This window comes from Mustela erminea, chromosome 5, assembly GCF_009829155.1.
Source record: "Mustela erminea isolate mMusErm1 chromosome 5, mMusErm1.Pri, whole genome shotgun sequence".
Lineage (NCBI taxonomy): Eukaryota > Metazoa > Chordata > Mammalia > Carnivora > Mustelidae > Mustela > Mustela erminea.
The window spans coordinates 145048365-145075927 of record NC_045618.1 but is presented as its reverse complement, the minus strand read 5'-3'; the positions used below and the strand labels follow the sequence as shown (position 1 = coordinate 145075927).

The 27563-nt window shown below is 44.0% G+C and overlaps 1 protein-coding gene across 7 annotated transcripts in view; it reads right to left on the bottom strand.

Moving 5' to 3' along the window:
• Positions 1–862: 862 nt before the first annotated feature.
• Positions 863–27563, bottom strand: part of MARK3 (microtubule affinity regulating kinase 3) — a 120788-nt gene continuing 94087 nt past the window's right edge. Inside the window, exons 12-18 of one of the 7 annotated variants that reach the window (XM_032345408.1) lie at positions 27333–27486; positions 22313–22530; positions 19095–19198; positions 11300–11461; positions 10337–10594; positions 4636–4680; positions 863–1809 (exon numbers count right to left, since the gene is read on the bottom strand). In XM_032345408.1, coding sequence (XP_032201299.1) covers positions 1464–1809; positions 4636–4680; positions 10337–10594; positions 11300–11461; positions 19095–19198; positions 22313–22530; positions 27333–27486 — 1287 coding nt within the window. In that variant the 3' untranslated portion in view covers positions 863–1463. Of the gene's footprint in view, positions 1810–4635; positions 4681–6041; positions 6069–10336; positions 10595–11299; positions 11462–19094; positions 19199–22312; positions 22531–27332; positions 27487–27563 lie in introns of all 7 variants that reach the window. The other 6 variants (XM_032345401.1, XM_032345405.1, XM_032345404.1 and 3 more) reach the window with 6 other exon arrangements.

Below are 27563 nucleotides of genomic sequence, written 5' to 3'. Positions count from 1 at the left end.
ACTCTTGCCTGATCACTGCCTACAGCCTCTGAAAGGCTTTCCTGGCTTCCCCTTGCTCCCTGACAGGACAAGCCACAACCCCATCCCCCCCGATTTAACATGGCACCAACCAAGCCTCAGGTCTCTAGGAATGCCTGAGCCCACTCTGCATTTTTTTCTTGGCACTGACCACTTAGTTCCTCCGTTGACTTACTGTTCACAGGCTGCAGTCCTACTAGAACATCAGCTTCAAGAGGCTATAGGAATGTTTGTTTTGTTCACCGACACGTCTCCAAACACCTAAAACAGTCTTCTGCCCGTGGCAGTGTATATTTGACTGAGTGACTGTCCAGACGTTCACACTTTGACCACCGACAAAAAAACCCAGAACTCAAAAGAGCACCACAATCAATGTGGCAATTTTCCCAAGAGACTGAAGTGTCACCCTAAGTGATGAATTCATTACCTTACTCCCTCTGTATAACCATGTAGGTGGCGGAAAAAAGCTGTAGAATTGATTTATGCTCTGAATCACAAAAGAAAAAAAAAAAATAAAAAGAACCCAAGAGAGGAAAATTACATACTTCATGGAGAGCCCAGAACCGTCAAGACCCGGTGTCTCTCTGCATGGGTTCACGGAGGCTCCTGATTCCCTTCCTCCTCAGGTCGCCAGGAGGGCCGACTTCTCCCTTTACTGCCTTTGGAGAAAACGGATGCTCGTAATCACAAAGCGCCGGGCTCCACGGTAAGGACAAAGCGGCCCAGGCCTTCATCACTGTCCGTGTGCTTTTGTTCAGTCAACTCGGTGGTGGAGGCAAAGACATACTTTTTAGTCACTGCCTTAATCTGAGTCTTAAATACAGTATTAGGAGACAATGCAAGATTTTACTGAGAAAAAGTGAATTTTTAATTATCTTGTGAATCTACTTAGAAAAACACAAGCAATGTTCACAACTATAAATTTAAACCTTTTGCACTAAAAAAAAACACAAACAACAAACACAAAACCACAGGCATGAACTGTAAACCTGTATTAATTATCAACTAGTCTTAAGGTTAATTCTTAGTAGTAGTTCAATATTTTCCTCCTTGGCAATTTTAATGTTTTAGCACCAAATGATCTCCCACAGAGGTACTTGTAACAACTCTGGCTGCCAGTGTAAGGAGAGCCGTCCATATGCACTACTTCACACGCACAGTCCACGCTCACACCACACAGACAGGAGGCCCGTGGCGATGATGTCACACGCTGACTTTCAGGGCAATGGAAATAAGACAGAGGGCATGCGTGTCACACATCTTTAATGTAGTGCATTTGTAGAAAAAAGGCCAGCTTCCGCTCCCAGGCGTGCTCTCGTCCTTATATTTTAATATCATGATTTAGAAGATGCAGACGTTATTACCTAAATATTATTCTATACATTTCCATCAGTGTTCAGGAAAACACTTAAAATTGCTACTTAATTTACACTGTAATTACTGGGTTACAGCTTTAGCTCATTGGCAATTTTGGAAGCAATATTTTTGAAAGCTATGGATGTCCCTGATATCCGCTTAAACCGGACCCCATTCAGAGACAGTCTTGGCAGCTTGCACACCTCCATCTCCCACTGCACGAGGTTCTCTGCGTGCCCGTCACCGTGGACACAGAAGAGTAAGAAGCGCTCTCTCTGCTCGTAGTCACAGTTATTGGCGTCCAGCACTTTGCGGATTTCCCGCATCATGTCATTGGGATCCATGGAACTAGTGGTTTTCATGCTCCAGGTAAAGCGCAGGGAGCGAGGTTTTGCTTCTTTGTTTTCATCCTTTTGCTCAGCAGATACGTTGCGACTGAAATGCACAGTGGCAGCTTTATTTTTAATTGCACAGAAAAACCAACCTTTTCTAGTCCAGCTAGTTCATCATCAGCATCTTTGCTCTGACAGAGTAACCGGCCCCCACGCTGCTCGTGCACAGGCTCCCATGCGGCGATCTGTCCCTTTACTGAGAAGCGTTCCTCTAGTACTCATCCCCCACGCGCCTTTCAAACCATGACCCACACGCGCAAAGCTCTACCTGGCTGGAAAATCTTCGCCAGCCAGCTATACTTAATAACATGAAGAAAATAATCTATTAAACAGAATCCCTGGAACTCAGGTGAAGGACAGAGCTGAGCACTTCTCCAAGAAGAGCCCAGCTTTCCTCTCCAGGCTGACTGCAGGTGGCAAGGAGCTGGCGGGCCGCCAAAGGCCCAGCTTAGGGAGGCGGGGTCAGCAGGCCAGCCTCTGGCTCTGACCAGCACGGCTGCCCCCGCACCATCACTTCTCCTGTTGGGTCGGCTCCTCATAACCTTCACTCAGGACAGCCAGGGCCTGCACATAGTTCAAAATCATCTTCCCCGCAGGTGGCCCCTGATGCTGTGCACACTGTGGGGGCAGGCGAGGGCCTTTTCTCCATTCGCTCCACCTACCTCAGTATTTTTCCTGCCGCTTTGTTAAACCACTAATTCTATGGTTAAAAATAATTCTTAGATGACATTATCTTACTACTGAAGCAGAAAAATGAAATGTTAAGGCCTATTTGCTGCAGAGCAGAGCACTCCAACAACCGATTGGAATGCAACCTCTACTGACCCGGAGTAGACGGGGTGGTCCGAACATCGACAAGGGGATGTCACAGTGGCGCCCCCGGCACAGTTCTCTCAGAAAGTCCACGACTTTCTGAGTCTACCATATTTTGCTCTTCATGGCATTTAATTATCATTGCTACAAACTTTTATTTACACTCTCGTGTGTACACTGGAATGCTTCAATCAGGACAATGCCAGACACTCCTGTGTATTAAAAACACCCAGTACATGCATGTTAAAAACACTTCATCCTATGGCAAATTCGTCAGAGCCGAGGGTGGGCCACAGGTTTACTATGTACGTAGCTGCCCATGTGGTGGCAGAATATTCAATTTAGTTAAAAATCCAGTCAAACCAGTCAGAAGCTTCCTACGTACAAAATGCTGTATTAGACACTAAACAGGTTACGAAAATGAGCAAAAGCTCTCAAGCTAAGTTGGGGCTGGGGGAGGGAAGACTGTGACCAGCTCAAAGCAACAGCAGTAGTACAGGAAAGGTAGGAACAGTCTGCAGAGGGTGGCAGGACAACAGGTGGAGCCTCTAAAGGGAGGGGTGCAGGGGAATGCGGAAATGGCTTCCAGGAGGGGTGGCTTCTGAAAAGAGCAACCAAGAACGACGGGATCGCAGTACAGCGGGGCGGAGGAGCGGAGGGAATGTCGTAAGGGAAGGCGAGGATGTATGGAAAGCACAGAGGACACTGAGTGTACAGACGGGCTGGAACTGGGGCACAGCATCACCCCTACGAAAGCTGCGGAGTACTCGTGGCAGGCAAACTCAGAACAGCTAGAGCCTGCTCAAGGCTGGCACGGGCAGGCCTGGGTTGGGAGTGACGTCTCAGCTGGGGTAGGGATGAGGCTGGGAGAGGCCAGGGCTGCTGACGACACCTAGGGCGGGTCAGGCAATGGGGCCACTGCAAGTTTTCAATCAGAAAAGTCCCATGATCAGAGCTGAGCTTTAAAAAGACCAGCAGGAGAGCAACTGGGCTCACAGGGACCCGAGACAGCATGTTGGCGGTAACTGGTATCGAAAGGGCCTAAGTGGACGAGATCTGCAACCACAGAGGCCTGTCTGAGCCTAACTGGTGAACTCCCCCAACTTCCAAACCTGTGTAATGAAATACGGAATGATCTACAGAATGTAAAAGCAAATTGCTTGACTACATAATCATTCTTTTTTTTTTTTTTTAAAGATTTTATTTATTTGACAGACAGAGATCACAAGTAGGCAGAGAGGCAGGCTGAAAGAGAGAGAGGAAGAAGCAGGCTCCCTGCCAAGCAGAGAGCCCGATGTGGGATTCGATCCCAGGACCCTGGGATCATGACCTGAGCCGAAGGCAGTGGCTTAACCCACTGAGCCACCCAGGTGCCCCTACATAATCATTCTTAAACATCTAATTTAAGGGGCGCCTGGGTGGCTCAGTGGGTTGAGGCCTCTGTCTTCGGCTCGGGTTGTGATCTCAGGGTCCTGGGATGAAGCCCCGAGTAGGGCTCTCTGCTCAGCGGGGAGCCTGCTTCCCCACCCTCTCTCTGCCTGCCTCTCTGTCTACTTGTGATCTCTCTCTGTGTCAAGTAAATAAATAAAATCTTTAAAAAAACAAAACAAAACAAAACAAAACAACATCTAATTTAAGACACGAAAAATTCTTCTCAATATTCTGCTTTCATTCTTTGAGACCAGAATCATGCAGGAGTTATGGACACGCCAACAATGCTCCTACTGACTCCCAGAGCTACTTTCAGGCTGTCAGTGCCCAGGCAGGAGGGCCCCGTATTGCACCACCCAAACACCAGTGGAAAGCCCGAGTCAGTCTGGGAGGCGGAAGGCTTTCACCAGCGGTTAGCCATGGCACTCTGGCGCCCTCAAGCGGCCACTGGGAGGCGGCAGCAGCGACACTGGTGCTTCAAGAACCACAGAACGTGGACCTCACCAAGCAATCCTACATTGACAGCAGGCATATGATGCAGGACATTCAGAAAAGAGCATCGTTTCTGCCACACACACAAGGTAAATACCTATAAAATATTTTAAGTAAAAATCATTTCCCTCACCTTGAGCCCTCATATCTCCCGTTCCTCTCATATTCAGTTGGAAGCCTCAACGAACAGAATGCAGAAGCACAGAGAAGTGGGAAAGAGAAAAGAAATCTTACAGACCAGTACACGACCACCCATATACAAATACAGATGTCATGAAATGAACAAATCCAAAGCAGTTTAGGTCACCGGCTGTGCTTGTTAAACTCGTCCCGTGAAGGGGGTGACTCGGCCCCCACCATCCTTCTCCATGTGCGCTCACGGGTGGGGTGGGAGGCCCCGGCCACACACCTGCATCACATCTGCAACAGGTACTCTTGCCTGGCTTTGGAACTGGAGATTTTATTCTGACTTTTTAACCCCTGCCCCAAAGTGTAATGGGTTTTAACTAAAAGGAAATGAATTCTATCAGTTAAATCCTACCTACAACTACCAAATTTCCTGTGCAAGGAAAAATTTGGCAACTGGGAAGATTAAAAAACAATCACGTAGTGGAATTTCCCTTAGAAGGAAAGCACTCCTCCCACAGTTTTAACAAAGAGCTCATGTTCACATAGCTTTTCAGTGATCCACTGACCTCATCAACACACAGACCCCCCACAGCCTGGCTTTCTGGGCACAGGTGGCCCATATGGCAGATTTTCTGCTTCATTCTCTGTGCATTCCAAGACGGTGAGCAACATTTTTCTTCTCTTGACTTATCGTCATCAAAAAGTAATCATCTGGTAGGAATATATAAGATTTACCACATGCTTTCAGGAAAGTAGTAAGGCCTACTTCCTTCAGTGGTTGGTGGAAAGCAGGTTTTAGACAGAATACTATTTACTCTTCAACTCTCTGAAAATATTCAAACTTTTCTGCTGTAAGCTGCCCACATCTTTATTTCTGAAAACCTCAAACCAAATGAGGCTATAGGTTTGAATTTTGTGCTTGTTTCGCATGTAAAAATATTAGCTAATTTCCCAGTCATTTTAAAGTGTTTTGCTAATTCAATCCTTCATGTATAAAGATGGCAACAGTTACCACTTACCTTCTGCAGGCTTGAGGCCAATCAGTAATTGTACATTAATATTACTGAACAACTCATTCTTCAAACAGAAGCATGCTAAGTGTTATTAGTATGAAGACAGAATTATTTGGATGCTAAATAATTCTAGCAAAGAAAGAAAATGCACAGAGCATGCACAGGCCTACTGTTACGTGGGTGCCACAGTCCCTTTACAAATGCCTGACAGAGTTAATCTATTTCTTTCCAAGGTTTCCTTACAAAGAAATAAGTATTTAGTTCTGAGCAGAAAGTTTAGTTTTTAAGAAAACAAAACAAAACAAAAAAACAAGGCTAGAAAGCCAAACCTGATGTTAATTGCAGGAGCCATTTTGGGGTAAGGATCGGAAAAAAAATGTGTATATATAAATCCTACCTTTTGATAAACCTGAATGACATGTTTCTAAAAGAAATTAAGCCAAAAAAAAAATTAACAAAAATGACTTGCACAAATTAAATAGAAAATCTAGTCAATTATAGAGAGAAAGAAAAACAACAAATAAAATAGGGCTCCTCTTCTGTCTAAAGAACAATGGAACAGAGACATTTGTTGAAAAAGTAAAATTACAGGTAACTGAGTATGTAAAAATCTGTACTTGTAAGAAAAATTCAGCAGTAAATATTGACATTAGCTGTAATTAAATATATTTAAGGGTTTTCAGATAGATATACTGTAAGATGATAAAATCCAACATCCTATGTTAAAGAAGTGACAGAAATCATCTGCAGTACGATACAGTAAGAGGGTAACACCTCTCGATCCTCTTGAGAATGTCTTAGAAACAAAAACTTCACCTTCTTATATAACATTAAAAATTTCATTTAAAAATGTTCAACCATTAAGAGAACCTTTACTTATCTCAGGAAGATGATTTAAACATTCACAGAATGCCTATTACAGTGTAGGACATAAATCACTTTTTAAGAAAAAACTAAGTGATTGGGATTTAAAATGAAGCGGACTTTTCGGAGTTTTAGAAGGCAAAATGAATGGATATTAAATAATAAGATAATGGGGTTTTCAATTGATGTTTTATGGAATAAATTGGAAGAGCTGTATTGAGAAGGGGCTTTTTGCTCGTTAAAAATTAAGGAGATGCTTAGGTTGTTCTGAACAGAATCTGACCAAAGAAATTCCAAACTACGAGTCAGGCTTGCACGATCATGTGGTCAGCATTCCTGGGCAAGTGCAGGCTGGCTCACCTAACTATTTCTGAAACCTCCCAGTTCTGTGATTAAACAAAGGGTTCAGTCTGCGTGAACGAAGGGATGAAGGCCTTGGACTTGTTGTTCTAACATGGATAAGCTGGCACTGCTTCAGATACAACCACTTAAAAAACATCTAACTAGTGAAGATACCAGCCAACCACGTCGTAATCAAATCAGAAGCAGTACACAGCAGGGTTACACGCAGTAGAGAAGATCACACACATGACAGTACTTTGTAAATAATTAAGCACTACATAAATATAAGGCAGGAATTATGCAAAAGATTATTTTAGTTGAAAACTGATGAAAAGGTCTTTAAGATGTATTTTAATTTCCCAATTTTCTACCTGAGGAAAGTTGGGGTTACTGATCAAGTGCCACAGGACTGTTTTCTTCACATTTCCTGCCATGAATCCCGGTGGTGTATAAAGAGGAGCAGCGGCAGGACTGAGGCTTGGTTCATGGGGGTCCGTGAACCAATCTGAGGCACACAGAGGCATGAACATCCTGTTTCAGGGTATGAGCACCCTATGTAGGCCAGGCCTGCCCCCAGGAGGGGACAGCCTCACTCCTTCTGACTACCGAGGCGGGAGAGCACACAGCTCTCCGGAGCCCCACATACCCAGGGCAGAGTCAGAGCCACGAGCAGATGCAGACCTGGTGCCGGCTGTCCTCCCACCACACCTCGGCAGGCCTCCGATGCAGCACCTCCATAAGCACCCCTGCGCCGCCTCTCTCACAGGCGCCAGGACTCTGATCTGCACAGTCATTGTTAGGGCGGGATTAGCAGCCTTCGCTGATCTAACACTTAGTTGTATCAGTGTACCTCTAAAGGACAGTAAACTGAGGCTACAGACCTCAGTGTGCAAACTTTAACAAATAGAAGACTATATTTCTGCCAATCTTTAGGGGTAGAAATTGCCTGGAAATGTAAAGTAAGATAACCCCTAAGATTTTTCTAAAATTAAACCAAGAAAGCTCAGTCTCCAATTTTAATTCAAAGACATGAAAAGAAAATTAGACATTAGAAAATGAGGGACAAGGACCCACACTGTCCCTGACAGCCCTGCAGGGCAGCACGCACAGCAGACTCAAGGGCCTCTTCTGGAGGCACAGACCTGGCTTGGCAACTTTTGGCTGTATAACTTTGAACATGTGCCTTAAACTCTCTGAACCTCATCTCCCACGTGGTCCTACAAAATTGGGATAATATCTATTACACAGGCAGACCGTGGAGGAGATTAAATAAATGTAAGAGAATGTGTGCGTAGACATGTGCATCTTTATCAACGTAAAACAAGTACATCTCTATAAGTCTATAGACATCTGTTCACCTTAGCACTCGATAAGCAATCAGTAAATGTTAGCTGATGTTACCTGTAACAATGATAGCATTAGGATGACCAAAAAAGAGCACAAAGGTAACAAATAAATTCAAGGATATTCTTGATATGTAAGGTTTTATTTAAAGAGCCCATTACAGACTGAAGTGTGAAGACAAACAGCGGCCTGTCCTGCAACCAGCTCAGACAGATCTGACTGGGTGCGTCCCCACTGCACCCAGGGCTCTCCCCGTGTATAACACCAGTCAGCAATAAGCAAGGCCAGGGAGCGAAAAGCCAGCAGGACGATAAGTGGCTCGTTCCCCTACCACCTGAGTTTCAGAGGCAGATTCCATTTCAGTTTAGTCCACAAGGAAGAAACTAGGGAACAGAGAGGCCTGGGACAGGCCATAGGATAACCCTGAGAGGGAGGAAGAAATTATTCTGGAGGTCACCAGACCCTTCTTGGATTCAGCTCCCTGCTTCTCTTACTGGTCCCAAGTGGGTGCCCCAAACCTGGCAAAGTCCTTTGGACCATTCTACTCTTCTGCCCAGTTGGGAACAGGGGGTCTCAGCAAAGGGGTAGAGTAAGAAGCTGGACTGTAACTTCTGGCCCCCCTCTGACCTCCAATCAATAAGATAAAGCAGAAGTCCTCCCTAATCCGGTCGCCAGTGTCCTGACGACAAGCAGATTACCTGGAGAAAGGCAGCTGAATGTGACTTGGCTAAGTTCAAGTGATTGATCTAAAAGAATTTAACATTACTGGAGGAATTAAGGAGACTGAAAAGTGGGATCTGGCTTACAGGTTAAATACCAAAGATAGCAGGAAACACAGCAGCCAGCTAGTGAGCCACAGGGAATGTGGAAAAACAGAGGAGGGGGTGCCAGCCGTATCAGACTCTGTTGTTCTGAGTAAAATAAAAATGATGCACAAGAGGGTCTGCGACATGGGAGCTGCAGGACGCCCTGGACATACTACTCCATGGTGAGGCAAGATTTTACTTATTTATTTGAGAGAGAGAGAGCGAGAAAGTGAGAGAGAGCAGAAGCTGAGGGAGGGCAGAAGGAGAGGGGGCAGCAGACTTCCCACTGAGCAGGGAGCCTAATGCTGGACTCAATCCTGCGACTATGGGATCATGACCTGAGCTGCAGGCAGACCCTTAACAAACTGAATCATCCCGGTGCCTGTGAGGCTCAATTTCTGGGAAACTCTTCTGGGAGTCCTGAGAGTACAGTGGCATTCAGGTCTCTTGAGTGTGGTCCTAGCTAATGGTGCCTCTGCCTGTGTGCGTATGGTGCATAGAGGCACTTTTTCTTCTTCCTCTTACAGCAGTCAAGGATTCTAAGCCTTTGCAGCCTCCAGATTAGGTTATGGAAATAAAGTTCAAAGTACCTAAAGGGAAAAAGGATTTTTATACACCACCAGATGCTAGCTTCTTGCTGAGAAGAAATCAGGAATTTTATCTGCCAAACTATATGTTTAAGCAAGTTACCTTGTTCTTACTATAACTTACTGCAGAGAGAACAGTTTTAAGATTTAGACCTTCGGAAACTTAGTGTTCTTCAATGACAATGACAGGAGGTGAGAGAGGTAAGAGAAGAAATGTCTCTCTCCTCCAAGTCCAGACCACACGTTGTCTTCGGCAGCGACCGCCCCTGGAGTGCCAGCCTATACTGGAGGTGGGGTTTTACAGAACTGCAGTAAACATGCCATGTGGACAGAAGTGTGCAACAGCCTCCTTAGTGCTGGAGGACTTTTGGTGCTGTGAAGATTCTGAGCTCTGTAATTCCTACTCCAAAAGGTTTTAAAGTATAAAGTTCTATATATAAACCAGAAAAACATGAGCTAAAGACAAAGCGAAAGGTGCCTGGGTGGCTCAGTTGTTAAGTGTCTGCCTTTGGCTCAGGTCATGATTCCAGGGTCCTGCGATCGAGTCCCGCATTGGGCTCCCTGCTCAGTGGGGAGCCTGCTTCTCCCTCTATTCTTCCCCATTGCTCGTGATCTCTCTCAGCAAAAAAAAAAAAAAAAATTAAAGACAAAGTGAAAAGTATTTGGGCAGTTGCTTCACACAACAGAAAAGACGTTTCTTGCTCTGCTCTTATATTCGCTCCAAACTACCAGCACAACCCAGCACTTACCTCCTTGTGAGTTTTGAAGTTAATTTACTAAAAAGATTAGTGGAGCCTCGGCTTCGAGTCTGTGACAATGGTGTGGCTTCGTGGGACAGGCTGGGTGAGGCAGGCGGGCCATTATACGTGGCAGTCCGCCGCTCCCGGGGCTGGCCATGGAAAGTGCTGCGACTGGCTGTGCCCCGTGGGAAGCGGAGTCGGTCTGGCGTGGCCGCGCTGCTGACACTGTGCGTCGAGGCGACTGGAGTCCTCGGATCAGGAACAGTGCTATTAGATCAGAACAGAATGGTCTCACATCTTTGTTCACAAGAGCCCAGCTTCGTGGCAAACATGGCACACAAAAATCTACAACAGACCTCTTATATATGGTGGAGAAAACCAGTTCTAATAAATGTCTAGACCCACGGGGGTGTTTTATAGGGTTCAGGACCAAAAGGCAAGCTAAACAGGAGGGTATCAAATAAATAGTATATAATGAAACACAGCCTCATGGGGTTTAAGGTAATAGGACATACATATTTTCAAGGACAAGATAAATGCAGGGAAATTCTAGGACAAAGGAATGGCTAACTCGAGCTTTTTCCCTCTGCTTCCTTCTCAGAGTTGCTTACATGCAGAGAACCTTGCCAATATAAAATAAACAGAGGCTATGCAGGTGAAATCGAAGAATAGGCAACTAAAATGTTTTAGAAGCACACAAACACGAATGGCACGTTTACTATCAGATCCCACATGCTAAGAGCAGCACCGTGGAGAGGAGGGGGACTGCTTACACCCTTTGCAGTATGCAAAGGCATGAAGACACACAGACGACCAAGGACACCATGACACAGGATGCACTTAACTAAAACCACACACAGGAAGGGTACTTTGTGCACAAGAGTAACGACCCGTGGACTATAAAATCCACAGCACAGCATGGAGCAGCGGCGGGCACACACGAGTCTCACGAGGAATGTGCAGTTGTCTTACACAGCCTTGCTGTTATCTCCTTCACTGTCTACTGGAGGTACCATCATCGTGGGGTGCCCAGAGGCTGACATGGACATCGACTTCTGATGTCTCAGCCGACAGGTGGAAGCTGTGGCACAAACTGAGGCAGGGCTAGCTGCGTAAGCGAACAGTTCTGTCAGGCTGGGAGGGGGTTTGGGTTCAGGCAGAGGCAGAAACAACAATATGATGGCGCAGTGACAAAAAGAGCGACCTGCTATTTCAAGCACACACCTTCCTCCCCAAACAAGCTCATTTTTGCCTTAGAACAAAAATCTCTTAACCCTGTTTTAAGGATTCAGCAGCAATTACTAACCTGTAGCTGCTTTTTTCCCAAACAATGAAAGATGTTTTAGCTTTAAAGAATAAAAATGACATCTTGTTTGAATATTTATGAGAGGGGCAGTGTTCTCTAAGCTGTGTACAAAACCAAGCCTCTCCCGAAAGAGAGGCCTCCATTCCAACTGGAGCGGTCAAGTGAACCCACAACGTGAGCACACTGTGCCCTACCTGGTCTCCCAGCGCACAGACGTAGTTTAAATGGACTAGTAAAAGGATAGGAATAGTAACTAGGTGCATTTATCCAAGGGTCCTATGCTGTTTAAAGACAGATGACAATCTTCCTATGCAAAGGGCATTCACTTCTTTATAAACAAGTCAAAATCCCTACGGGGTCAACAGAGCCCCCTTTTTCAAGGCAGAAAATCTAGCAAGAGTAGTTCAACTGCTCGCAGACAAAGAAACAGCAACAGACATGGCTGTGGACCCCGACAGCTTCACCTGGCCCGGAGTGAAGGAGCCTCACCATGGCCACGCTGCTTCTTAATTCCAGCTCAGTCATCCTGTCCTTGTTCCAAAGAGGCAGTTTCTCTCCTTTGAGGCGAGCCAGGGATTCAGAATTCTGATTCTGCACATCAGTCTGTACACCCTCCCCACCTCTACCCCAGGGTCTCCCCACACAGGGTCTTCCCTCCTGTCCCACACTGGCCTATACCTTAGCACCCGTCTTCACTGGTCTCCTGGCCTTCACTGGGTGCTCATCGGCTACAGGCTTTCGAAAGCACGCTGTGTCTTCAGGACCAAGTTCAAACCCCTCAAACTCCTAGCTACACCCTCAGGCACCCACGGCCCGGCCCTGGCTGCAACTCCAGGCTCTACCTTCTGCTGTTACCTCTGGGAACTTGACTTTTGGAAGCTCCTATCATGTGCAATCCCTTGGTCATATATCAGGTCAAATAACTTTCATAGGAACTATTCTCTGTGCCTGGAGAACAAGCATCGTCGATTTTCATAAAAATTTAACGCAGTCACCCTCTCCACGAAGTTTCCCCTGATGCCCTCTCCCATCAGCAGCGAATCACCCCCTTTTATACTACCTTCATCTGCTACTATGCCCCATATTATATCACAGTGACCCTTCCCTGCTAGACTGTCCTGCAAGCATTGTGCTCAATAAATGCTCTCCTCGCTGAAAAGGTACATTCGGGAGTCCCTGGCGTTCTGACAGTCCTGACTGAGGGGGTGAGGAGATGTGTCTGTAATAAATTTCTCAAGAAGATAATTTGTCCCTGCATTTTTGTTTGAGAATTCTGTCTTCTGACCTGGGAGAAAGGCTCTAATATAGTCACGAAAGAATCGGAAACAAATGTCTTATGAAGATAAAGACAGATTCGATTTCATGTTTTTGCCATTCAGCATTGACTCTTTTTCCCAAGCCAACGACACTTGAATTCCGCTATGAGGGAAACAAGCTCCGAGGCTCTGGATTCAGACTCCACCCCAGACTTTCCCAGCCACTCTGGCCAGTGACAGACTGGCCAGAACCACACCAGCATGGACCCAGAGCCAAGCCCAGGGCTTCTGTCTGAGGAGAGCTCAGTGGGAAGATGCCAAGCCGAATGCTGCTGAGCCCAACCAGGAAACCCCTACAGAGAAAGCGGAATTAGGAGACGGACCCTGACTCCTTCCCTGCACTTTTTTAGTTATAGGAACTCAAAAGATACTCTTTTCAAAAAAAGATTTATTTGAGAGAGTGCAAGTACATGTGAGGGGGTGAGGGACAAAGGGAGGAGCGAATCCCAAGCAGAATCCCTACTGAGCACGGGGCCGGATGCGGAGCTCAGTATCACAACCCTGAGGTCACAACTGACCCGAAATCAAGAGTCGGTTGGCGCTCAACTGACTGAGCCACCCAGGTGCCCCTGATTCAACTTTTTATTTTTATTTTTTAAAGATTTATTTATTTATTTGACACAGAGAGATTGCAAGTAGGCAACACAGCAGGCAGAGAGAGCAGGGGAAGCAGGCTGCCTGCTGAGCAGAGAGCCCAATGCAGGGCTCCATCCCAGGACCCTGAGACCATGACCCAAGTGGAAGGCAGAGGCTTAACCCAGTGAGCCCCCCAGGCGTCCCTCAACTCTCTTTGAAGACTAGTCAAGTGCAGTAGTGAGAAGCGGAGGAAAAGAGCAGAATAAGGAGCGATTCAACTATCTGAGAAATGCTTGTTTCTCATACACACAAACATACATATACATATATACACACACAACTTCATTTTTAAACAAGTTACAGATAAATACGATGGTCTTTTGTGCTCTATTATCTTTTTAGGGCAGGTCAAGGGTCAACCCACTTGATGCCTCTGCCCAGCGGCTGACATTCTCTTGCTCAAATTAGGAGCTAGGATCAATGTGTGCATTAAAAGCAAGGGAAGAAAGGAAGACGGGTTTTCTGGCTTCTTCCCTGGAGAATATGAATGATCCCAAAGACCTGAAGAAGGAAAGAGCTTTTAGTGAGCACACAGAGCAAGAAGATGCCTGATCTACTCCCTGCCAAGGTACCCCGCTCAACGACTGGACTGTGCAGGCAAGACCTATAAGGCACATAAGCATGGCAAGACTGGATACTTTGCAGCAAAACAGTGACCCTCCTTAAAGTTATAAACTTTTCTCAAAAGGGAAGTGTAAGGGGCGCCTGCGTGGCTCAGTCGAGCAGCCGACTCTTGATTTTAGCTCAGGTGGTGATCTCAGGGTCCAGAGATCAAGCCCCACTTGGGGCTCCGCCCTCAGGGTGGAGTCTGCTTCTCCCTCTTCTTCTGCTTCCCCTCCACAGCTCTGTCTCTATCTTCTCTCTCTCTCAAACAAATAAATAAAAGCTTTAAAAAAAAAAAAACAAACAAAAAAGGAGGGGGGTGTGCCTGGGTGGCTCAGTGGGTTCAAGCCTCTGCCTTCAGCTCAGGTCATGATCTCAGGGTCCTGGGATAGAGCCCCGCATTGGGCTCTCTGCTCAGCAGGGAGCCTGCTTCCTCCTCTCTCTCTGCCTGCCTCTCCTCTCTGCCTACTTGTGATCTCTGTCTGTCAAATAAATAAAATCTTAAAAAAAAAAAAAAAAAAGTAAGTGTAAGTTGATATTTCATTGTAAATTTTTAAATTTTTGACATACTAATCCTGAAGGAAATTAAATGAATTATTTTAGAAATTTAATCCCTGTCACATCACGAGTTTCACAAACCGAGCAACAAGACATGTGTTTTTTTTTTGTTTGTTTGTTTTTACTTCTACAGTAGGCTTAGAGCCTTGATTTAGGAAACAGTAAACTCACTAAATGTCTTTTGAATTTCAAATTTGTACAAAGTCACAAAAAATTTTTTTTTAAAAGATTTTATTTGACAGAGAGAGAGAGAAAGAGAGAGCGTGCAAGAGTGTGCACACAACCAGGGGGAGCAGCAGGCAGAGGGAGAGGGAGAAGCAGACCCCCAACTGAGTAAGGAGCCTAATGTGGTGCTTGATGCCAGGACCCTGAGCCAAAGGCAGACGCTTAACCAACTGGGCCACCCAGGTGCCCCTTAAGTCACAAAAATTCTGTTTATAACAGACAACCCCAGTATCACACTGGGCTGTATATTCTAAAAGGTCATCAAGTTGGTTGCTGAGAAAACTGGACAAAATGTTACCAACCAAAAAGTGCTAAAAATGGTGATTATATTTAATAGATTAGCCCATAATCATCTACATCAGCAAAACAGCAGCTGCATTACATTTTTAGAGTTTCTGGGCCCAAGGGAAAACCATTTTCTTTTTCAAAAGATTTTATTTTTTCATGAGAGAGAGGCAGAGGCAGAGGGAGAAGCAGGCTCCCTGGAGCCCAATGCGGGACTTGATCCCAGGAGCCTAGAATCATGACCTGAGCCAAAGGCAGACCATGAAAACCATTTTCAAACCTTAACCAGCTCAAGCTGTACGAGATTCTTGTTAGTCTGACTGCTCTGTACTTATGTCTGTATTTTTGTCTTTTTTGGAAACTCTACTCTACCTACAGTTACTAAAGGATAGGTATTTTGAATTTGTTTGATATGACATTTATGCCATATTGGAACACTCTGATATGGAATGTTTTGGTTGCTGATTCAAACCATACTCTGTAATTGGGCAAAGGCAGAATTAAAAATATAACCAAAAGATACATGTGTGAACTTTCTCTGCTCAATCCCTATACCTTGATTCGGGACAAAGGGATAAATGGATAAAATAACAGAGACATTTTACAATTTTAAAATCTTACCTAGAATATCAAATACCTAAAAACTTCTCTGAAAAGATTCTGTTGTGCTTTATTGTAACTATATCACACTACTTCTTTGGGGGCCCTCAAATGAACACTTCAGTAGTCTCTGGACATATCTAGAAGTATAAGAAAGAGCAGGACAGGGTCCATGTTATGTGCGGAGGTTAGCAAAATAATTAAGAAGTCAGTGTAAAGTAAGATTCAAGACATTCTTCACACTCCCATCTGAATGGTTTACTGGTGCGTCCGTCCATAAGTCAGGATGTGTTCAGCATCATGTGTCAGTCTCTGTGCTAACTGGTTTAAGACTCGCTGTAAAGAACTACACAACTGTGACACAATCACACAACTGAAGTTGTGGTTACACTCTCTCACGCCTAGTTTATACGGACCATTCGTCACTGTTGGAAATGGGCCACAGTCAGAGTCTGCCATCAGAAGGCAGAATAACTACATCAGGAGACAGAGCAGAAAGGAAGCTGGATTTTGGCATGCCTGGTGTCAAAACAACGGTCTAACTCAGAAAACAGTTCACATGTACTCAAGCCAAAGTAACAGTTTGCCAAATCCTGTAACTTCTGTTCTTTAAACAACAACGATTTCTTTATTTTCATACAGCAAAGCTGATAAAACAGAACGACTGCACTGGTAAGAATCAATCCATAAAATTAATTTTAAAATTAAACAACAATGACATGGCCAATGGGGAGAACTTTAAACATCGTCCCATGCTCATGGTAGGCCTTGGACAACAGCAGAAGAATTGTGTAGGATATGCATAGCTTCAGTTCAAACTCGCACAGCCTTTACTAGCCATGCTCAACATTGGAATTCTGTATAAACATACATCCATATAAGAAAAAAGTCCCACATATTCATGGTTAAAAACAAAAATGAAAGTCCTTCTTCAGAAGTTTTTTTTTTTTTTTAAATATTTTATTTATTTATTTGACAGAGAGAGATCACAAGTAGGCAGAGAGGCAGGCAGAGAGAGAGAAGGGGGAAGCAGGCTCCCCGCTGAGCAGAGAGCCCGACGCGGGGCTCGATCCCAGGATCCTGAGATCATGACTCGAGCTGAAGGCAGAGGCTCAACCCACTGAGCCACCTAGGCGCCCCCCTTCTTCAGAAGTTAATAGGGATCCAGGCATCCTGTAGCTCACTGCGATTTTAGTCAAGGAGTCAAAGATCTACATCTCTCTACAGAGAGAAGAAAGTAACTGTCTGGTTAAAAAGTCATCTGGGCACAGAGAAGAAGCAGTGGATCTGATTAAAGACTCAGCATCTACTTTAGGGGTGAGAAAGTTCTAACACTTACTGCCCTAACTGAAAGTAAAAAATATGACTAGTTTGGCATTTAAGCCTCTAATAATTTCCCACATTTTTTCAATGAATCTGTATGATAAAAAAGAAAATCCAGATACTATACAAATTTTGGGCCTTGTCTTGAGTGGTTTGACATTGAGACTATTTGGCTAAAGATAAAAAACAAAACAAACAACAACAACAACAAAAAACCACTTTCAAAAGCAAAACATTTAAATGACTGAAGCTAATGGAAGCAATGAGGCCTAGGCTGGGATACGGAGAAGTCAGAGAAGTCGGTCCCAGCAGGGAAGGTGTGTGCAGGGAGGACACAGACAGGTAGTGACTCCAAAGAAATTAGAGAATTCTTCAAACTGTTTCCGAAGAGTGAGTCGAATCCTGCAGGAAGGGACAGTTAGAAGACCATGTGCACACATACAAACACAAGCCAGGGAGCAGGGAGTAGTAGATCCTGGTCTTAAGAGCCTTTTAAAAAGTCTGACTCTATACCTCAGAGAACTGTATTTCCTAAAGATCAAGAAGAATCTGGTAGAACAGTTCAACAATTTAGAAGAATTTCCGAAAGGAAAAAGAGTCATGAAACAACATTTACATTAGAAGCTTCTAATTGTCTTCTACTGAGAAACTCTATTAAATAACACTGAACTAGAAGAAATCTGATAGATTTGAGAATGTAAAAGAAAGAAACTTTACCAGAGAATAGACTACTATTAAAGTACCTACAAGCTATATAGCACAGCTGCCGTCGCATACTCAAGTTATTAACAGTTCTTAATCATGAGGAAAAAGACAACGTTAAAACAAGTACACATACAGGAATCAGAAGAGAGAATCCTGGAATGTAAATATTTAAAAAAATGCACGGCATAATCCACATAATCTCACACAATAAGGTTTTAGCTTCATGTCAACTCAGAGTTGAGTAGTCTGTGGGAGAGGGAAATGACAGTCTTGTTTTGAGGACGGAAGAGGAAAGCAGAATCTTTGCTTAGGCCGTGGTGGAAGTTAGTGACCAAACATTTGACTAATGAGATCTCGAGGGAACAGAAACCATACGATGCATCTTCAGAAAGTAAATATCAGGAAAAAAGAAAGAAACCATTTTGATGCCAGACATGGGACTGTGACGAGACCAGACAATGTTCAAGTTAGGTGGCCAGGGGACAACGAAAATGGCAGGAATTTACTTAATGGATTTCTACTCCAGAACTTCGCTTGCGCATTGTGGCTTTACCTCACCCCTCTGCATTTAATTTATACACTACTCTTCCCGACAGAAGAGAAGGAAATCCATGCTTGCCGGAGAAACTTGTTCCATAAAGAATATATTTAACTACTCTACCAATCCCAACCTCTTTCTTCTCTTTTTTCTCTCCCCCTAAAGGATGGTCTTAGGCCCTACTGAATCCCACTTTTCCCACTCAGCTTCTCCACTTGGCCCCTCTGGTCACCTGCTGGCCTGTTCCTGAAGGCTCCCCACCTGCCTCACACTGTGCTACAGAGGCTTGGCTCCCTGCGCCCTGGGTCCTTATCCCTCCCCGCTTCACCCTTCGTTCAACTTGTTAGCGCACACAAAATAATGTCCACTTCCCTACTTGTTACTCTACAATTATAACACAGCTTAAGATGTGTCTCCTATAGGAAAGCTCCCTCATTTAACTCAATCCTTTCCACTACCACACGCACAACCTGCCAGGAAAACAAGCTCTGAACAATGACGGGAATTGGAATTCTAGTATCTTGCTCAAATTTTCCATCATATTTAACTTACCGTGAAAGAATACTTACCATTATTATCTGAATTTTGATTATAAAAATTGAGAAGTAAACAACATGCTTCCATTTCTTTTGGGAAAAACAGATTTTCTTGCAAACAAGTGAAATTTCGTACCTGTTTTCTTTCCCATTCTGAATTACTGAATGTCTATCAGCTGTGGTTCTTTCACTGCAAACGTAAGTATTTCGCCGTGTCATTCCACCAGATGCTGTATTACTCTATTAAAAAAAAGGGGGGAGGGTTTGCCTTTTTACCATTTAGTAATAAGGAGAGTACAATGAGGAAAAACAAGCTCATTTAAATACACAAGAATAATTTAGTCTTTGAATAAACCGACAGTAAGCTATCAGTGGTACTGGCTAAAAGATCACAAAGAGGGTGGAGGCAACAGCCTCTGCTGTCTCCTGGCAGAAAGAGTGAAACTTGGCTATGGTAGAGCAACTCTTAAAAAAGCCAGCTATATGGCGCCTGGATGGCTCAGTGGGTTAAGCATTTGCCTTCAGCTCAGGTCATCAGGGTCCTGGGATCGAGTCCCATATCCGTCTCTCTGCTCAGCAGGAAGCCTGCTTCCTCCTCTCTGTCTGTCTCTGCCTGCCTCTCTGCCTACTTGCGATCTCTCTCTGTCAAATAGATAAATAAAATCTTAAAAAAAAAAAAAAAAAGCCAGGGGCGCCTGGGTAGCTCAGTGGGTTAAGCCTCTCTGCCTTGGGCTCAGGTCATGATCTCAGGGTCCTGGGATCAAGCCCCGCATCAGGCTTTCTGCTCAGCAGGGAGCCTGCTTCCCCCCACCTCTCTGCCTGCCTCTCTGCCTACTTGTGATCTTTCTTTCTGTCAAATAAAGAAATAAAATCTTTAAAAAAATAAATAAAAAATAAAAATAAAAAGAGAAGAAAAAAAAAAGCCGGCTACAATAATCCATAAATTAGTTCATATATTAAACAGAGTGGGAAGATAGAGATCCACTGTTTTTAAAAGCTAATAATTTTAAAATAAAAATTAAAAAAGGATTAGAAACATAAGGTAAACATACAAATAAAATAAATATCAAGCATGAGAATAATAAGAGTGAAAAACAAAGGCCTAAACATAAGTATTAAAAACTATAAAATTATTAGTAAAGACACAGGGGTAAGTCTGTACAACCTTGCATTACACAGATTCAGAGATATGACACCAAAGGATGAATAACAAAAGGAAAAAAAAAAAAATTGAGCCCCGTGTCAGGTTCTTTCAGGTCATGACTTGAGCCGAAGGCGGATGATTAACAACTGAACACTAGGACCCAGGCGCCCCCCGCAAATTTCTTTTCTTTTTTTTTTTTTTTAAAGATTTTATTCATTTGACAGTGAGAGCAGGAACACAAACAGGGGGAGTAGGAGAGGTAGAAACAGGTTTCCCGAAGAGCAGAGAGCCTGATGCAGGGGTTGATCCCAGGACCCTGGGACCACGACCTGAGCCAAAGGCAGATGCCCAACGACTAAACCATCCAGGCGCCCCCACACCTATTTTTGAAAAGCTAATGCTTTCAAAATTAAGCAAGGAAGAGGCACTTGGGTGGTTCAGTTAAGCATCTGCCTTTGGCTTGGGTCATGGTCCCAGGTCCTGCAATCAAGCCCCATTTCAGGTTCCTTGCTCAGTAGGAGTCTGCTTCTCCCTCTCTCTCCTGCTCCCCCTGCTTATACTCTGTCTCTGTCTCTCTCTCTAATAAATAAAATATTTAAAAAAAAATTAAGCAAGGAAAGAAATGCTTTCAAAATTAACAAGCAAGGAGTTAACAACTACAGAATTTTATCAGATTAAGAAGAATTTTTTTTTTCAAAGATTTTATTTATTTATTTGACAGACAGAGATCACAAGTAGGCAGAGAGGCAGGCAGAGAGAGAGAGGAGGAAGCAGGCTCACTGCTGAGCAGAGAGCCCGATGTGGGGCTCGATCCCAGGACCCTGGGATCATGACCTGAGCCGAAGGCAGAGGCTTTAACCCACTGAGCCACCCAGGCGCCCCAGATTAAGAAGAATTTTTATACAAAGAGAAACACAGCCACCTTTAATACAGCACGAGGAGACCACGTACAGGGAAATTCCAGTCTAAATGGGAGAAAATTTTAGTAACATTACTTTTTTTCTTTTATAAATAATCAGATACGGATGACTGATAATGCTGAGGGGTGTATCTTCAAAAGGGAGGTATGCAGTTGAGTAGAGCAATAGGGACAGAAAGTCATGAGGGCAGAGGACAGGGTCTTAGCTTGCTCTCACAACTCTCAACAAAAGCTGGAGACTGAACTGAACTTGTAGGACTGTGACATGACAACCCAACTTTATGGCATTAGGAAGGCAAAATCAAAAACCTTGCAAATAGGGTTTACTCTGATAAAACACAAGGTCAGAGGATGGCAGAGACAAACCCCCTGGGGCCTCTCTATGAGCTCCTATCCCCAGAACAGCACAAACAAGAGCGTCCGGAAAAGAGCAGCTGAGCTTCTCCGTGGGCCCCCACACTTTGGGTTTTCTGAGGTAGAGAGAGGGCTGTGCCACTGTTAACTTTGAAGGAAAAATATGTGGTTATAGAATATTCCTAAGACTGTATATCCTCTGGAAATTCTTTCTAAAATTACTTCAAGAGTGTTAAGAATTATAATCATTATATTAGTCAGACAGAACATGTTTCAATTCACAGAAAAGTTCCTGAAATTGAATAGACTGAATTTAATTTAATAAATACTACCAACTTAAGGGGGAGATTTGTTAAGAATAGGGATTAAGAGATGGATACAGATCAGCAGTATAATTTTAGGAAATTACCTAACTTTTCTTCATTTTCTCACCTTAAATTTTAGCTATTACATGGAGAAACACTTGCAAAGTCCCTGGTACGCAGTAAGGACTCAGTCAAATGCTTTTTGTGTCTGAAGATGCACACCACATCGCTGGCCCTCAACCAATCAGACCTCCCAGTGTCCTCTGCACACTCTGTTAGGCTTCTGTCTGCAGCCGTCTGTCTGCTCTGTCGTCATTTGGTTTTATTTATTTCCTGGCAGGTATGAGGTATTTCTATTTCTCAGCACCTGATATGACCTAAAGCTCAGCAGATGTTTGTGGAATAACCAGACACAGTCCTTGGCAAGAAAGATCTGAACACTCATCTAGTGGGATGGGGCTCAGCAAGAAACACCTTCAACCCAGGTACTGAAGGTGATCTCTACAGGCTGAGACTGGGCATGGTGGCCTGATGATGACAGCACTGTAGGTGGATGTGAAGAGAGGAACGGAACGTCCAGACCGCCATAACCCTACAATCCTAGGAGTGCTCTCTAGCTTAACAATACTTACACTAGGGACAGTAGAGCTTTTCTTGCGTTCAGGAATATCGGCCTTATTGGGATTACTTGCGTTCCCAAGCATGGGACTGGCTGGAGCAATTCCCTTTCCTCCCACGGCACTTCCGCTTGACTTGCGGGAAGGAATTCCGTCTTCTTTGAGGTCACTATCTGCAGTGCTGGTCTGACTCCTTTTTGGATATGCCACAACTGAAGGAATAGCCGGTCCAGCTAAAATGAAGAGTTTACTTTTTAAAAGTCAGAATACAGTTTTACAATTTATTCTGTGAAAATAAACATATTTTATAAGAGGACCTAAGACTGCTATCATCTAAAAAAATACAAGAGAGTCAAATCCTGTAAGAGGATGTTTCCCATTCACATATAATGTCTTCCCTATGCACTGAGTTCAATTTGGAAATTTCACTTCCTTGTCCCTTTCTACTTTTCTTAAAGTTCTGGTTTTGTTTGCTTGTTTGCATTTATAAGCTTGTACAGTTGTGCTTCAGAGCTAACTTCAGGGATAGCTGTCCACTGAAAACATCTTCAGAGTGTTACTGTACAGATACATAATCAAACTAACTTGATGCACATACATCACGCAGAATGAACTGCTTCACCTGGGACATCAGAGTGAAACTTACCCTTTTTTGTATGAGAGATGCCTTTACCTTTGGAACAGAACAGTACAGATTTATGGGTCATGACTTCTGAAGTTTTAGCCTAGATCTTTTTTTTCAAAGATTTTATTTTTTTATTTGACAGAGAGAGACACAGTGAGAGAGTGAACATAAGCAGGGGGAGCGGGAGAGGGAGAAGAAGACTCCCCGCTGAACAGGGAGCCCGATGTGGGGCTTGATCCCAGGACCCTGGGATCATGCCCTGAGCCGAAGGCATACACTTATTGACTAAGCCACCAGGTGCCCCTATCCTGGATCTCATTTATTTATTTATTTATTTATTTATTTATTTAAGATTTTATCTATTTATTTGACAGAGAGAGAGATCACAAATAGGCAGAGAGACAGACAGAGAGAGAGATGAGGAGAAGCAGGCTCCCCGCTGAGCAGAGAGCCCCATGCGGGACTCGATCCCAGGCCCCTGGGATCATGACCTGAGCCGAAGGCAGAGGCTTAACCCACTGAGCCACCCAGGCGCCCCCCTGGATCTCTTTTAAAGCACTCATAATCTAGGGGCGCCTGGGTGGCTCAGTGGGTTGGGCCGCTGCCTTCGGCTCGGGTCATGATCTCGGGGTCCTGGGATCGAGTCCCGCATCGGGCTCTCTGCTCATCAGGGAGCCTGCTTCCTCCTTTCTCTCTCTGCCTGCCTCTCTGTCTACTTGTAATCTCTCTCTGTCAAATAAATAAATAAAATCTTAAAAAAAAAAAAAGCACTCATAATCTAAATAATAGGATAAACAGGAATTTGAGTAGACAGCGAAAGGGGACACAAGTGGAGGAACGCCATGTTCCTTAAGCAAATAGCAGGGAGGAAGAGGGCAGCGGTCCCCATCCACACCCCTACCCCAGGAGGAGTACACCTAAGGACATCCTGGATGGACAATTAACTGATGTCCTATAAAAAAGCATCTGGAGACTCTGATGGTAGCACAGGAGATTTGGAGTTCAAAGAATTTTGGAAATGAATGCGATGATAACTAGTATATTCGCTATGTATGTTATTCAATGGTAATTTTCAGGAATGGCATCAAATGCTCATCATTTATTCTACAGAAGAAACTTCATATTTTAGACCTATTAAACAGGGCTTGGAGCGGGATACAAAAAAGCTACTTCTCGGACAAAAATCTAAATGGTAAATCTATTTGAAACTGAATTAGAAGTATACAAAGGTTTGCTTTTATTTACAGGAGGGAAACAACTAAGCTCTGAGTTTGGGAATTTTAACATAAAAAACAAAGAAATAAACAAGCATGGGTTATATTACCCTTAACACTTATCTTTTTTCTAGAAAGCATGAGACAGCTAAAGACATCCTGCACTTCTAGGTTTACTGCTGAACTGCTTTGAAACCTGGCTCAGACTGTACTGTCTCGCCAGCGTCACTTGTGTCTGGGAACAGTGAGCTCCACGCACAGTAACCACCAGGGCCAACATCAGTCAAGCCAGAGCACTTCTGTCTCAAGGCCTGTCCTTTTCCAGCACAGCCACCCTCTCCACACCAACCTCTAGTTCCCTAAACACCAGCAATCACTGGTCTGGTCTCCATCTCTGGAATTCTCTCTTTTCGAGAATGTTACATGAACGGATCAATTTCATGACACCTTTTGAGATTTTTTCCCCCACTCAGCACAGTTCCCTTGTGATCCATACAAATGGCTGCATCCATCAACACTTTGTTCCTTTTTATTGCCGAGCAGTGTTCCATGGTGTGGCTGTCTCATACAGAAATGTGATTTTTACATAGTAAAACCTGGTAAATATGTCTTTTCTTTCATGGCTGTCAGTGTTGGGGTAATCGTGAGAACAACCCTCACTACTCCAAGTTATAAAGAAAAAGAAAATTATCTCATTTAAAAATTTTTTTCTTTTAATATTTTCGTATTTTTTACATTCACATCTTCATTCCAAATGGAATCTACCCTTGTATAAGATGTGGGAAATGGATGCAAATTAATATTTTTCTGGTAACTATCATATGCCCCAATACCATTCATTGATTAATAAACCAGGAATTCTTTACTTTTTTTTCTTTTAATAAGACAAAGAAACTTTTGAAAGTCTAATGAAGATCACCCTTACCAGAAAAATATGTAGACACATACAGGGGGTTCACACAGGTGACCGAAATAAAGAACCACAGGAAAAACTCAAGTTGTAATTTTACAGAGGCAGGTATAAACTGTTGGGATCTAGAAGCAGAGAGACGAGAGGACAAGCTCAAAGCTGGGTTAGCTGCAGGCTTGTCTGCTTTTACTCGGTATCAAGGGGGTGTGCTTTACTAGACACTGTGTGTAGAATCTATCCCATTTTTAGCATTTAAAGGAACACAACCAGAAGCATAACCAAATCTTTCCTTTGCTGACCACTATCTTCATCCCCATAAAAGAACAAAAAACAACACAGAATCGAGTCCGTGGCTTTCTATATACATGGACTTCTGGAAATATTCTTTTATGAACCTTTTTTTTTAAAAGTAGGCTCCACTCCCAACTTGGGACTTGAATTCACAACCCCGAGATTAAGAGGTACATGCTCTACTGACTGAGCCAGCCAATGGCCGCTCTTTTATGCATGTTTTGATATTAGAGGCTCCAAGAAGGAAGGATCATTATTATTATGAAAAGACTACTCTGTGAGGTAATCGATCAATGGATTAGTAGACAAAGCCACAGGACCCAGGCCCAGAAGTCTGGAGGTTCTGCAACAGGTATTCCCACTTCTATGTAACCTGGGGAGACTTGGTGAGCTCTCTTGGTCTTTATCCTTATTGATAAAATGGGGGTTAGGTGAGTGTATGACACCATGTCCAAAGCTCTTTTCAGCTCTAAAATTTTCTGAGCTGGGGAAAAAAGGTATTACCAATCCAAATGGAATATACATACTTAGGGAAGAATTAACTTATTAAGACAGTCACTCAAGATATGAGAAAACTAAAAAAAAACCCTGAACAAACCAAAAAACCCCTCAAAAACAAACCAGTTCCCCCTTACCCCAGGACTTTACAAATAATTCCCTTTAAACTGGGTGATTCAGAACAATCTGTAGGCATTTTGCTAAATGTCCTGTTGTTCAGAGGCACTGAAAACCTCTCCTTAAAAACTAACCTGAACATGAACAAAGAAAGACCCAGATCAACGCTAGGTTTATAAATTTTTTTTTAAAATTTATTTGATAGACAGAGATCACAAGTAGTCAGAGAGGCAGGCAGAGAGAGAGGAAGGAAAGCAGGCTCCCTGCTGAGCAGAGAGCCTGATGCAGGGCTCGATCCCAGGACCCTGGGATCATGATCTGAGCCGAAGGCAGAGGCTTTAACCCACTGAGCCACCCAGGCGCCCCAACGCTAGGTTTATAAATGTCATGTGCACATTCATAGGTTACAGGCAAATAAGTATGTACATGTGCTCGCGCATAAGCGAGCACGTGCGTGCGCGCGCGCGCACACACACGTCTCTGGATCCCCACACGTGGGGCTGCCTAGAAGGCAGAAGAATTGTTAAGTTTGGTAACCATATCTCTTAGGGTCCAAAGCCTCAAAAAAGATTCATTTCTGAATCTTAAATATTTTAAGATTGAGGATGTTTAGTCACATCAACAGAGTGTGTGGCTGAGAACGACCCAAGTCAAAAATTTAAACCAATGGGGCGCCTGGGTGGCTCAGTGGGTTAAAGCCTTTGCCTTCAGCTCAGGTCATGATCTCAGGGTCCTGGGATCGAGCCCCGCATCGGGGGTGGAGGCGGGTGGTCTCTGCTCAGCAGGGAGCCTGCTTCCTCCTCTCTCTGCCTGCCTCTCTGCCTACTTGTGATCTCTGTCAAATAAATAAACAATAAGTAAGTAAGTAAGTAAATAAATAAATATCCTTAAGGAAAAAAAATTTTAAACCAAGCATGGCAAACTGGGGTACTATACGTTTTCCACGGAAGGCCACATATAGCCACATAAATTGAGCTTAAGCAAAACTGAAAACCATTTTCCCAGTTCAAGTGCTCAACTGCCGCATGTGGCCAGTGACTACTCTATGGGACAGAACAGATCTAGAACATTTTCACCACTGCAGCAAGTGCTGGACAATGATCAGGAAAGTAAATCCAATGCAGAGATGGGGAAGAGAGCGAAACAGAGGACCAGAGACGGAAGCAGGGGTACCAGAGGAGTGAGTGTACCAAGGAGATCAGAGCCTTGAGATGTTCATGCCATCATTGGTAGGACTGGTAGGAAAGAAATGCCCTGAAAAGAAATCAAGTCAGTTTCCCATCCCAGGAGGCCTTAAACCAAAGGCTGCTTCCCAATGTCAGGAGGTCTCTTGTGTAAGGGGAGACTGCAAGGAACACACTGGAATGGTCTCAGACTTACCATGGTCACTGTACCGCCTCTGCTTCTGGCTGGAAGAAACACTTCTCTGCACCTTGTGGTGAGGAGACTGGCCAGTACTGTTGTTGAGGTCACTGCTTGGCCTAACCTTAGCAAGTGAAAGATTGCTGCTAGAACTGGAGTCACTAGCATCCAGCTAAGAGGAAATGAGAAGAACAGAGCAAAAACCACAACACGGACCCAAGTGGTATGTTAGGAAACTAAACTTCTCGT